The sequence below is a fragment of the Gobio gobio genome (genome assembly GCF_949357685.1).
Source record: "Gobio gobio genome assembly, chromosome: 17".
In the NCBI taxonomy this organism is placed as follows: Eukaryota; Metazoa; Chordata; class Actinopteri; order Cypriniformes; family Gobionidae; genus Gobio; species Gobio gobio.
The window spans coordinates 36,014,800-36,029,016 of record NC_137110.1 but is presented as its reverse complement, the minus strand read 5'-3'; the positions used below and the strand labels follow the sequence as shown (position 1 = coordinate 36,029,016).

The 14,217-nt window shown below is 38.9% G+C and overlaps 1 protein-coding gene across 1 annotated transcript; it reads left to right on the top strand.

The window, feature by feature from the left end:
• Positions 1 to 297: 297 nt before the first annotated feature.
• otos2 (otospiralin 2) lies at positions 298 to 9,123 on the top strand (the record flags this gene model as incomplete). Its single annotated transcript, XM_079840663.1, has 3 exons — positions 298 to 361; positions 7,598 to 7,615; positions 8,939 to 9,123. The coding sequence occupies 3 exons, from the start codon at positions 298 to 300 to the stop codon at positions 9,121 to 9,123; spliced, it is 267 nt and encodes an 88-aa protein (XP_079696789.1).
• Between the last annotated feature and the right edge of the window lie 5,094 nt (positions 9,124 to 14,217).

Sequence of the window (14,217 nt, the reverse complement as noted above, 5' to 3'; positions counted from 1 at the left end):
AGTGTGAGAATCCCTTGCAAACAAAGAGCTATAGAGTAAACGAAGGGTATGAAATATTAAAGGTCCATGTGAAAGGTAAACAAGACTTGGTGTTCTACTTAAAGGTCTGGGCTCCATGACACACCACAGTCAGATCCAGGAGTAGATGCTGCAGGTAACCTTAGGCTGACACACTGATTAATTTCTGTGGTTCCTTTAATACAATGTTTTTTTGTGTCTTATGTTTGAATAAGTTTGAAGTTTGAAAATGACCGTAGAGCCTTATTGAGTCTGCTGTGCTACTTTCAGTAGGTGACCATGTTTCGTCTGAATTTCTCACTCTTCCTGTGTGTGGTTTGTCTTGGACTGCTCTGTCTCACAGGTAAGAAAACATGACACATTGATGTACACTACCATTCAAAAGTTTGGGGTCATTGTGAATTTATTTATTTTAAATCCATTTTGCTCACCAAGGCTGCATTTATTTGACCAAAAACACAGTAAACACAGTGATGGCAAAGCTGAATTTTCAGTCTTCAGTGTCACATGATCCTTCAGAATTGATTATGATATGTTGATTTGGTGCTCAAGAAACATTTCTGATTACAGCTTGTGGCTTAGTCTTGTTTTACCTTGTTTAAACCATGATTCCGTTTTTTTCCCCCTTCACTGGATTCTAATGAATAGAAAAAATATGTATATATTTGAAATAGAATAACAATGTAAAACTCTTTAAAACATCCTTGCTTAGTACAATTAATTATTCATTTCTTTTCAAACCTGAACGGTAGTGTATAGAAAAAAAGTCTTCATAAATCTTAATCTGTATTCATCATAAATCTGATACGAAACATGCAGTGTGCATTGAAATTTTGCTAATATTTTTTTGTAACACTATCTATGAAGCCTGTATTTATAAGCATTATAAGGGTATTCTTAAGGCATTATAATGCATGTATATTGATTGTTGTTATAAAAATAGTTACAAAACACTTACAATGTGTTGTATCATGTAATGTTTGATTAGTCAAGTCATTTTTAGAGCTTTGTACAATCCAGACGGTTTGGTTTTACAGTGGTAAACTGGGAAATAAGGTTTCAATGATGTAAACAGACTTCAATTCTGCTGCTAAAAAGACAATAGTAAACAGTAGTTATTCAGTTGAAATCAGTTCGGTGTTGATTCAATTCAGTTCAATAACTGTGTTAATTATGTTAATTATGTAATTAATAAACATCAATTGTGGAATGAGTTCAATTCATTTATAAAGCACCTCTGCAGAAAACATCATGTCATCATTTAGCTCAGTTCAGTTATCATCCAATAGTGTCAGTTCAGTTAAGTCAGTAATATTGCTTAATATTAAGAGTCAAAGGCAAGCAAGCCAAAAGGAGACAATGGCAAGGAACCCAAACTACATTGGTGTCAAAAAAACAAACAAAAAAACCTCAGTCTCAGTCAGGGGGCCAGTTCTTCTCTGGCCAGATAAACAAACATGTGGTTTAATTCCAGCCTGGATCACAAGTCAGATTGATGTGATTCAGGATTTGTGTCCAGTTCCTTCTGCTTGAATATCTGTATACATAATTTAACAGTGCATATATATATAATTTTATATAACTTATTTTTGTTGTATTTTGTATTTTGTTATATTTTGTGTTTTATACACCTGCCTGGACTATATACAAACTTGATATGTTTTGGGCAAGTTTTTGGTGCTACCTGGAGATTGTTCTCAGCATTGCTGGACTATTGCTCATCTGAAAAATCTGTTTCAGGGCCTGTCAGACATCTTCTCTATCCTCCTGCTCAGCTGCGGTTATGATGATCCTCAAACTGCCTATATGGTTTGCAGTTGTGTGGATTACCCTCTGCTCAATTTTCCATCCTGTGTTTCCGCTCTATTAATACTCGGCAGCTGAATTTTTGCAGCTATGCGAGCCCCCGTCTGCATTGTGCCTGCACCAGGACATTGCTTTTATACCACACCGCAAATATGTAGATCACTGTCTGACCACTTGCTGGTGTCTTTCAATGTTTTTTTTTTTACCTGTGTATAAGCCTAAATCGAGTCGTACTATTACATTTTGTAACATCAAGAGTATTGATGCCTCAATTGTTAGAGAATGTCTTTCCACACTTCCCTACAAAGACTATTTATGGACTCTTGATGATTTAGTCCAGCATTATAATGGCAGTCTTCAAATGATCCTTGACGTTTGTGCTCCACCGAAAACGTCAAAGCGCTGCGGGAATGTCTCTGCGTGATTGCGTCATGATGCACATGTGAAATCAGTCCAATGGCGGGACAGAACGTCATAGGCGGGCAACGTCATTGACCAGGAAACTATAAAGCACCCCTGAACCAAACAGTGTTAGCTTCTAACAGGTCAAAGCAAGCCGGTCACAGGCATGCCAAGAATATGGCAAAGCGACGCAGCGTCTCGTTCCCTCTCAGGGAACCCCAGTTACATATGTAATCTGCAACGTTCCCTTTCCAGGGAACTCGCGCTGCATCAAAGCGCTGCGGGAACTCAATACCCATGCCGCCTTAATACCAAGCACCTGTTTGTGTTAAATCGTAGCACACACTAGGACACAAGCACCCGAGACCCCGGGGTCGAGGCCACTTCCAGGTTATAAAACCTTAAAAACTTTTCTGGCGAGGACCACCCTGCCGCATCACACAGTTCTTGAAGAGATACTCCAGAAAGCAAAGCATTAGAGGCAGCCATACTCCGAATTGAATGGGCTCGGACCCTTAAAGGTGAAGGTTGACCAGCCGATTCATAAGCAATTGATATAGCCTCAACTATCCACTACTTAATGTCTGCTTAGATGCAGGGTTCCCCTTTACGAGGGGACCCAAAACACACAAAGAGTTGCTTGGTGCAAACTCAAGACAAGAGGGAGAAACCAACAAAGCTTGCAAATCCCAAACTCTTTAAAGAGACAAGATAGTTAAGAGGAACACCGTCTTGAGAGTGAGAAGTCTATCTGGGAGCGTGCCACAGGCCTCAACCTCACAGTACCATGTAGGAAGTGAGTTACCCATGGGTGTCTACTCACAGACCCTCTGTGGTAAGCAGAAATAGCCGCCACATACACCCTCAAGATGGATGGAGATAACCCTGAAGAGAATCTGTCTTGCAAAAATTTCAGTACTGAACCAACCGGGCAGCTAGCTGGGTTCAACATACACCATGTAACAAACACTCTCCATTTAAAGGTCCCATGGCATGGATTTTTCTATTATTTTATAATGTTTCCTTAGGTGTACTTATATCGTTAGTATGATTTTTACATCATAAAATGTCATAATTTAGAAATAAAAGGAAATATCCAGATATTAGCCCTCTGGCTTGAATGCTCTGTTTGAAGGGGCATGTCTGCTGTGAGACTTCAGTGAAAACGCCCACTGTTGTGATTGGCTGACATAGTAGTAGTGGGAAGTTCAGATGTTCGGACTCGGATCTTTGAATCTCGTACAGCAAAATTAACAAATCTTTTTTCAAGTCATTTCATTAATTTCAGCAGAATATAATTAAAATGTCACATGTCAAATTCCCCAACACATCTAGTATTTATGCAAACGTTGATCACATTTGTAATAAAAAATTATTTATAAGCTAATGCAGCCAAGGCCAGACTTTAGGAAAGAAATTATTAATTAATTGCTTAGCTGGGTTATCGGGCTATGCAGTCTGTTAGTTCACCTCAGCTCCTAATCTGAGTCGTTCTTTCTTTTTGTCACTTCACATTTAATCACGTCTGTTCCCTGGAAAGATTAGTTCGCCTCTCAAGTCTTCAGGTTCGAGTCATTCGTTCACCAACTCACAGCCCCATAGGCTGAATGCAGAAGATCCTGAATAGAACCGATGGCATGTAGTGCATGCGCGGTCAACACAAAATTAACTAATCACTCTCTGAAACAACTTGTTGTTCCCAAGTCTTATTAAAGATTAGTTCAAAAGAACGAATCGTTCATGAATGACACATCACTAACGCATAGTTGCCGTTTACATGTCTATCTGTACTGCTGTAATACTGTGATGTTTTGTAATGTTTAATACATAAATAAAAAAAACAAACACATAGTTGTCAACAGAACTCAACTGCACAAACGCTGAAGGAAGTAGAAGAAGAAGATGAGTGTAAGCGATCTTTGCCTGTGTTGTAAAAATAATTTAGGGATACAATGAGTACTTTAGCCTGATGTCGTCATACTCAGATTCAAACTAATTCAACCCAAGCGCTCTTTGGTGACTTGGATGGTTACGTTACTATCCATCATCGTACAAAGCCCACCCTGACAATTTGATTGGTCCGAACAGCTTTGGTGCGAGCATAATTGCTCCACAATGGATCAAGCCCAGACTTCCTGACCTCAAATGTTGTGGGCAGGGCTAAGTTTGGCTGGCATCCAGGCTAAGATGAGCCCTCATGGTCTTTGAATCCCAAATTACGCCTAGAAAGGTAGTACTCTGTAGTGGAGATAACACTTTTCCTGGCATTTAGCCTTAACCCCAACACTTTCATGTGAGTGAGAACAGCATCTTAATGCTGAACTGCTAACTGTCTCGACTGTGCCAGAATGAGCCAATCATCTATATAGTTTAAAACGCGAATGCCCTGGAGTCGCAACGGAGCCAGAGCTGCATCCACACATTTCGTGAACGTGCGGGGAGATAACGCTAGGCCGAACAGAAAAACCCGATATTGGCATGCTTCGCCCCCGAAAGCAAACCTGAGGAACTTCCTGTGCTGAGGAAGGATGGAGACATGAAAGTATGCGTCCTTTAAATCTATTGTGACAAACCAGTCCTCGGACCTGATCTGAGACACAATCTGTTTCAAAATGAGCATCCTGAACTTTAGCTTCTTGACATTTAATTGCCGTAGATTAGAATAGGACGTAACCCTCCATTTTTTTTCGGAACTATGAAGTACCAGCTGTAAAACCCTGACTCTCTGCTGGAGAGGAGGGATCCTTTCTATAGCCTCCTTTCGTAGGAGTCTGTACCTCTTGTTCCATGACCAGATCCTGCTCGGGGCTGACCACTGTGGACACAACCCCATTGAATTTGGGTGGGTGTGACCCGAATGGAATTCTGTACCCATTTTCTGCGGTCTGCAGGACCCAACGAGATATATTTGGCAGAAGTTTTCACGTTGCCAAATAATCTACTAAGTGAACCAGCCTCTTGAGGGCTGCGCAGGGCTGCGCCCTGAAGCACACAAAGTGGCAGGGTTGGCAGAACAGCCACCTGATGGCACTGAAGGGAGACGGGCAATGTGTAATGAGGTGAACACCGGCTCCCCTCGGAGGGGACTGCCATCAGAAGTCTGACACCCTTGGCGTCAGGACATCTTTGCCGAAGCCTTCCTAGAAATAATAACAGTCCTCAGATCTGCTTTACCCCGAGAAGACTTCAGCTGTGAGCGCTGCCCTGACCCCCAGTCTCTCTGTGGTGGAGCTCGGGTAGCAACATACTCACCTCAGGTACTCACCTTCTGTTGTGCTCTATGGGAGGTGGACGTACTGGACTGGGGCTGCTCCCGCCCAGCAGTACCAGAGACATGAGATTTGCGAGGAAGGAACTTTTGAAAGGCTGCTGCCTGCTTTTTTGCCTCTTGAAACCTCTCGACTACTGTGTTTACTGAGTCGCAGAAGAGGCCAGGAGGAGAGATCGGAGCGTCTAAGAGGAACTTTTTATCTCTGTCTTTCATGTCAGATAAGTTCAGCCATAAGTGTCTCTCTGTAGCTACCAGGGCTGCCATAGAACGGCCGATGGATTTGGCCGTCTCCTTGGTAGCCTGGAGAGATAAATCAGTAGCTCTCCTGATCTCCGCTATTGTTTTGCGGCTCACTTCCTCATATTCCCCTTGCAGAACTGCCATTGTATGTAAACAGGCGGCTGCCTGACCTGCTGCTGAGCACGCTTTACCCACTAGTTACCCACTAGCGCTGATGTGGCTCAGTGGGTAATTGCAGGGCTTTCAGAGACGATGCAGACTCAGGGGAGAGATAGCTCGCAAGGGTCTCTTCCACCGAAGGTATCACCCCATAACCATACTGTTTCAGTTCCATTATATTTGAATAATTAGATGTCTGAGGACTGAATATTCTGTATGAAACCGGCTTCCTCCATGAACTCGACACCTCAATTTGGAGATCAGGAAAAAGCCCCATTATGGAGGTTTTGATCTAGTTGGCAGGAAGTGTTAATCTAATTTGCTGACATGGCGAACTTCCTGTTTATCGGCTGGCCAATTTATATTTAACCTGGCTACAGCTCGAGTCACAACCTCCATCAACTCCTCATGAGCGTGTGTGTGAGGTAGCGAATCCTCATCAACAGGTTAGATGCTAACAACATCCATTTCCTCAGAATTGGAATGTATGCTGACCACATGCAAGTTACTTTCCACTGCAAAATCAGATAGTTTAATTGGGTCTGGTGTGGGAAACGCAAAATCCCTTTTTGTCTGTGGTTAACACTATTTTAAAACCACCTTGTTCTAACTCTCATATATACTGTACAGAGTTGTGTGAAGGAAAGTAGAACATTCATCAGCAATTGGGTCCACCTAACACTAATATTTCATTCTAGTCTCATTCTAGTCCCATTTGCGCTATCTTAATTTTCTATTTTTAAAATTCCAACAGCTGAGGAAATTTGTTCTATTGTACAAAAATCTAAATCCGTTACGTGTCAACTGGACCCATTACCGACTCATTTGGTTAAAGCTTGTTTACCTTTTCTTTCCTCTTTAATCACTGATATCATACATACTTCACTTATTATTGCATTTAAAACTGCTGTGATAAATAAAAAATCCATTATAAAAAAAAAATAATAGAAAGTGTTAGCAAATTTTTTTTTAACTCTCAAGTTGGAGCTGTTATATTCGGTTCAAGATTTTTTAAGCTAGACAAGAATGGCAAAACTGCATAAATAACGTAAAAACAGCTAAAGGCTATCAGATTTGACATACTTGTTTAGCTGAAATATTCTGGAAAACCCAGAATACATACTAAAACCCTTGAAAGAACATGGCAGAACATTGAGAGCAGACAAAAGCTCAGCTGTTCCTCTCAAACATGGGACTGCTTACCAAATCAGACAGCTCTGCTTCTTTTTACCTGAGAGGAAGTGTGTGCGCAAGATTACCAGTCGGCTGCAGTGAACATTGAAGCTGTAACAGACAAGGATAACAGATGAATGGGAGCTTATAAATAATGTGGCATCCTTGGCATTAAATCAAGACCTTCAAAAGCACTATGTGCAACATATATATGCATGAACCGCTGCTCTCTGTGCAGCTATTATTTAGTTTAAAATTTAGTCTAAAATTCCTGGTTTGTTTATTTCTCCAGATTTACCAAAAACAGGGCTTTGTTGGAATGATAAGTCTTAAATTAAGATCAGTGCAGTAATTCAGAAGTCACATTGCTGTCGACTTTCACACACGATGTGCCACATTCTATTAGTGCTTCACCAATACCATTGGTTTCTTGCCTTGAAAGAGTTGCATCTATACCTTCTTTTTGGTTTAAATATTTATATATTCATTCATTATATATTAATGTCCATCTGTTTGTTTCCCTTACAGAGGCAGAGGAAAACCAAGGTGAGTTTTAAATCACTTTATAAACTATATAATTTGTATACATGGGTGCAATGAGGTCCTAAAATTAGACAATTGGAGGAAAAAAATATACAAAAGTATATAATTATAAAATAAACCATATAATCTGAAATGTTAAATAGTTAGTTTATATTAAATAATACATTTTCATGTAATATAAAGACAGAAAGAGTAATGAGTAATTCACAAATTAATCCCAGTGTGTATCACTTAGCGAGCCCGATCACACGAAAATGCGTATAAATAATATGAGTGTGTAATGTCGTGGAATGTATATGCCAAAATGAGTTTTGGCGTGCATATGGTAGGCCTACGCAGTTTTTCGCGTGCATATGATACGCACTTTATGGCGTATTATATGCACAAAACTCATTTTGGCGTATACATTCCACAACATTGCACACTCGTACTATTGATACGCATTCTCATGTGATTGTGTTGCACTTAGAACACCTTTCACAACAAATCCATTCCTCCCACTTACGGAGAGCAATTAATTGCTATTTTGGGAATACCTATTCTGTGAATGGCCTTTCTGACCACAGTAGGTCTTTAAAACCAGCTGTGTCTTTTTATTCCACATCTATGGAAATCAGTTGGTTTATTCAAATTGAAAAACAACAACAAAAAAGACTCATTCAATTATTTTTTTGTATGTGTGTGGTAATTCCAAGAATTGTAATTGCCTACTTGAATTTAAAGCATTTTACATTATTACCATCTGTGCATAAAAACAAACAGGTATTTAGGAAAGTGCTGTGATGGTTTCTGAAAGTTGGAAGGCTTTTTACCCCATTGTACCCGATAGTAAACCATTGATGTTCTATATGTGACCCTAGACCACAAAACCAGTCATAAGGGTACATTTTTTTAAATTGAAATTTATCATGTAAAAGCTGAATAAATAATGATTGATTGTATGGTTTGTTAGAACAATATTTGGCCCAGATACAACTATTTGAACATCTGGAATCTGAGAGATATTGAGAATATTGAGAAAATCGCCTTTTAAGTGGTCCAAATGAAGTCCTTAGCAATGCATATTACTAATAATAATACATTTTTTATATATTTATGGTAGGAAATTTACAAAATATCTTCATGGAACATGGTCTTTACTTAATATCCTAATGATTTTTGGCATAAAAGAAAAATCTATAATTTTGACCCATACAATGTATTGTTGGCTATTTCCACAAATATACCTATCCGACTTATGACAGTTTTTTTGGTCCAGGGTCACATATAAGGATCTGTTCTTGTATCTCTCTTGTTGACCTTATTGCCTTCTTGCTTGGGTCACAGCTGAATCAAGAGAAAAAAGGAGTGTGCCTAACTGGGCAATGACATCTTCAGACTTTTTCGCCTGGATTGAAGAGCTGCGTTCTCACGCTGGTTATGACAAGATTGAGGAATTGGCCAGAACTTACTGGGCTCACTTCCCTTCTGCCAGCCGCCTGGGTTATGACCCTCCCGCTCCAGAAGAATAACGCTGTCTTAGTCTGAGTCTGTATTATTGAGACCATTTTCCCCTTTCATTATGGCACAGCTCTTGGAAAAAGAGAAAAACTGCCTTTATTGTTCTGCAACACTTGATTTAAGCCAAGGCAAGATTTTTTTTTTTTTTTGGTTCAATTTGACATAAAACCAGTTATGTACCAGCATTCAAACCAATTAAAAATGTTCTGTTTACAAACAGTTTTTTATTGCTTGGAAAGAATAAATCCTTTTCCTGGTTCTTCTTTAAAGTGCTCCTATTACTGATATTTGAAAGGTTCCTAATTTTGTTTTGGAGGTCTCCTACAATAGGTTTACATGCATCCAAGGTCAAAAAACATTTTAATTTTCTCATAATATACATTGCAGCATCATCTCTTGTCTCACAATGTCTCAAACAGTTCAATGAAAGATTTGGGGCGTTTCTCAATACCGGTACACTTGGTAGTACGGACTTGCCAAGTTCGACTCAGGAGAACAAACTCTCGACGCAAGTCTGGTAATTCTGTACTTAATATAACGTCACTCAGCCCCCTCTGGCTTCTCCAATTATCTCTGCATAAAAAAATATGCAACAATAAAATGATATAGGTTATAAAAAGCAACTCTGACTCTTTTTGTTTTCAAAATATTAAACATATTAATAGCACACAAATGTGGTTCAGGCAATGCGTACATTCATTATCTTCATTGCATGTATATTTATAACAAAACACAACCCTGCCCCATTTAAAAAATATTAAACATTAATATGTGGTTCAGGCAATATGTGCATATGTACTCTGATTATCTTCACTGTAATAAAATGAAATATGACATAGAACACAACCCTGTCTCTTTTTGTTAAATGTTAATGATCAATAATAGCCATTATAAAAGTATAAGTAAAAGGTATAAGAAGCTATACAAGAAGAAATAAAGCAAACATTTCAGTCAAATGTACAAAGTCAGCTCTCTAGTAAAGTTAAAGGGATAGTTCACCCAAAAATTTTAATTATCCCATAATTTACTAACCCTCAAGCCAAGCCTCAAGACATTCTTCTTTCAGACGAATACAATCGGAGTTATATTACAAAATGTCCTGGCTAATCCAAACATTATAATGGCAGTGAATGGCAGCCCAAAAAAGTTCATCCATCCATTATAAAAGTAATAGATAATGGCTTTGGGGGGTTAATAAAGGTCTTCTGAAGTGAATTGATGGGTTTGTGTAAGATAAATATCCATATTTAAAACTTTATATAGTAAAATGTCTAGCTTTTTTTTTCTTTTCGTAAGTTGAATACGGAAGGTGGTCTGCCGGAAGCTACATATATGTTAAATATGGATATTTTTCTTACACAAATTCATCGCTTCATTTCATAGATATGTGAAGTACGTTTTTAATGGACTGATGTACTTTTTTGGGCTTCAAATTTTGGGCTGACATTGACTGCCATTATGGATTGGATTAGCCAGGACATTTTTTAATATAACTCCAATTGTATTAGTCCGAAAGAAGAATCTCATATACACCTATTATGGCGTAAATCATGGGGAAATGTTCATTTTTGGGTGAACTATCCCTTTAAATAGCCTAAATATGTAAAAATATAAAACTTCACTTTGCCCTCAGCCAAAACTATTTGCCAGGGAACAAATTATAGATTCATGAGACCAAAGATCACCTGTTAGATATACACAAGATTAATTATATCTCATTTAACCACTACAGAAACATTAGAGACAGCAGCAAACATTAGAAGGACTAGCCGAGGTAAGGCAGTTGGGGTTAATGAGTGCTGAGCGCCCACTGATCGACTGGATCTCACAATTCTGAAAAAGGCAGATAACATTTTTCAAATAGGCGCTATCTATGTAAATAAACCACAGATTTTAACTTGATGAAGGACATTCTCACCTGAAAAACTCTTAAAACTAAATTTCGTCACATAATAACAGTATTGTTTTCAACTTCGTGGGTTTTCTACTCCGTTATTGATGCTTGCTGGTTGGTGCGAGATGCATTCTGGGATAACTGGCTATCTCAAGTCCGCTCAAGTCAAAAGGGGCGGATCCGGGGATTTGAACTGTACTTGGCTAGAAGCGAACTTTGAATTGAAATAGAACATGGGCAGCAACTGATGATGTTTCACAAGTCCTCAAGAACGCATATTGAGAAACGGCCATAGTCTCTTGAAACTCCTCTTTTCCGAGAGCTCTGCTCTGATTGGTCAGATAGCCCAGTCTGTTGTGATTGGTCTACCACTTAACCACATGTCGGAAGCGAAACACCCATTTCCACATCTGAATTTCAGCTCTAGAGGCATCCTCAGCACTTGTATATACAGTGATTCAAACAGAGCCAGTATTACCGCATCAATAATATGAGTCCTCATCCTTTGGAGGTGCTTGCAATGTGGATGTGACAATGTGTCTTCTCGACATGTCGACAACACAAACCAAACTCTTCCAGGCCTCAGCTACAATACAGTATTTGAAGGCAGGTTAAAGTAGAGATTGTTTGCAGGCAGCCAATGAAGACCATAGGCTGACATTATGCAAATGTGTTACAAACCTACATAGGTTTGTGCGCAGGGAAGTAAGACTGGAATTACTGATGACTCGTTTCAGACAGTTCAGAATTAGTTTCTTTTGAGAGACAATGACTCGTGCACTTAAATCTTTGAAACTTTGCAGACCTTTTACATTTACAAACAGCTATTTTACACACTACATAAAAGGTAATAACCAAAAAATCATAGGGACACTTTAAAATAATTGTACTCTATGCATTTGTACTTGCTACAAAATAAATTAAATATAAATGTATACACAGTAATAGCAGAAGGGCAAATAGCCGTTTTTCAGCAGCACAACAGAGCAGGCAGGTGTTCTGTTATCAGGTGGGAATGCAGTCGAGGTGCTAAGAGATGACCTCTGAAAAAGGGTCATCTCCCTCAGGACAAGTATATGCAGCAACATGTTATTAAGTGTTTGACTGCAGCAGAATAACTGACGGATCAGTACACTATCTTATGTGTAAACTTTTTGAAAATACAAGGAAATATAAACTCATCATGAAAAACTATTCTTTCAGTGATTTTCTTTTTAAATTGAACTTTCTTTTGGCATGTTTGGACATTAATTGACTTTGTGGTAACATCTGCCAATAAGGTTAAATTCATTAACAATAGTTAATGCTTTAGATATGATGAATAAAAAAAATGAACAACAGTTTTTTGTAGCATTTATGGAGATGAATGTTAACCATATTAATCTAGGTCAATGTATATTTTAAACTTTAATGGTAGTTTATACAACTTGAAATGTTAAAAAATGTTTGTTGTTATGTCATTATTGTTAACTCAAACCTTATTGTAAAGTGTTACCGACTTGCTTGATGCTCTCATCCGTACACCTTTAAAAGTTTGGAATAATTAATTTTTTTAAAGGTCCCATGGCATGGCATTTTTCTATTATTTTATAGTGTTTCCTGAGGTGTACTTATATTGTTAGTATAATTTTTACATCATAAAATGTCATAATTTAGAAATAAAAGGCATTTTTTTCTATACTGCTGTTTGCCCTGTGGCTGAATGCCCTGTTTCAAGAGGCGTGTCTACTGTGAGACTTCAGTAAAAACGCCCACTGTTGTGATTGGCTGACATCTTTGCATTTTAAATGAGCGGAGGGGGCGTGGTTTAACGAGGTCTACGACGCACGAGCTGCTGCCAGAGAGACGGATGGACCTGAGTTCACTTCGCATCAGTTCTCTCAGCATGTCTCAGTTCAGGGTGAACTGTTGTAGTTACAGCATATACTTCAGGTTATTAGTTTATTTCTAGTCGGAGGGGCTGTCACTCATGTCAGAAAGTTAGTAACTTTAGTAAATTATGGATCAGCGCTGACTCGAGACGCGAACCGTTTAGAACGATTCAGTCCGATTTGGTGAACTGGTTCGGTTCACTAAAAAGAACCGATTCAAAAGAATGATTCGTTCGCGAACCGGACATCACGGAGTAACTACTGAGTTGTGAGAGCGCTGTCTGTCAGCGCGAGTTTATTGTGTTTGTATCTGAGAGTTCTGAATAAACACGAGTCCCAGTCATGCCGAGTCCGTCTTCATCATTATTCTACCAACTTTGTAACACATGCAATGTACCATTACAGCGAGATGAACGAGTTAGTAAGTGTTGATTAAAGCATTATTTCTGGATATGTTCCAATCATATGAAAAGCGTCAGTGACGCGCATTGAGTACACAGCGCAAACAAAGACACAACAGCAGTAATCAAATGTAATCCAGTTTATTGTGGGGAAAGCTGGCTAGCCCGGATATGCTCACGCTTACCCCCCTTCTGCTTAATCTTGCGCCGCGTTTATCTCTAAAGATATGGCTCTGCCGATGTTGAACAGAAACTCCCGACTGTATGCACATTTAAGAACAGATAGACGTGACGAGGACGTACAAAAACACTGACTCACAAGATAGAAAACACGAAAACACCGCTCTGTCGGGAGAGAGAGAAGCCGCTGCGTGTGCACGAATAATAAATAATTAGCTACACATAAGAAATCAATGATCTTATGATCAGAAGGAACTGAAAAAAGACTTCTGTTTTCATTTGTACATCCAAACACTGAGAAACTGCCAGCGTTCACTCGTTCACAAGTAATGATCTCTCGAGCGCTTGCAAGGGCGTGCCAGATTCTCTGGGTGGAGGAAAGGGAGGTAACCATTCCTGCTTGGACGTCAAACCAGGAGACTTCAGGATTGGCTCGTCTGGCCTGTCATTTTCTCAAAGGCAGAGAAAGACAGCCAGAACTCGGGTTTACACCGATCAACATTTCTATCCACTTGGGGACAATATTCAGGCTAGGGGAACTCATATTAATGTTGAAATACCTCATAAAATGAAAATTTCATGCCATGGGACCTTTAAGGAAGTCTCTAATGCTCACAATGACTGCATTTGGTTGGTTAAAAAATACAGTAAGAATTGTAATTCAGCAAAATATTATAATAACAATGTAAAATAACAGTTTTTTATTTCAATATATCTTAAAAAGTGATTTATTCCTGTCATGGAAAAGCTGAATTTTAA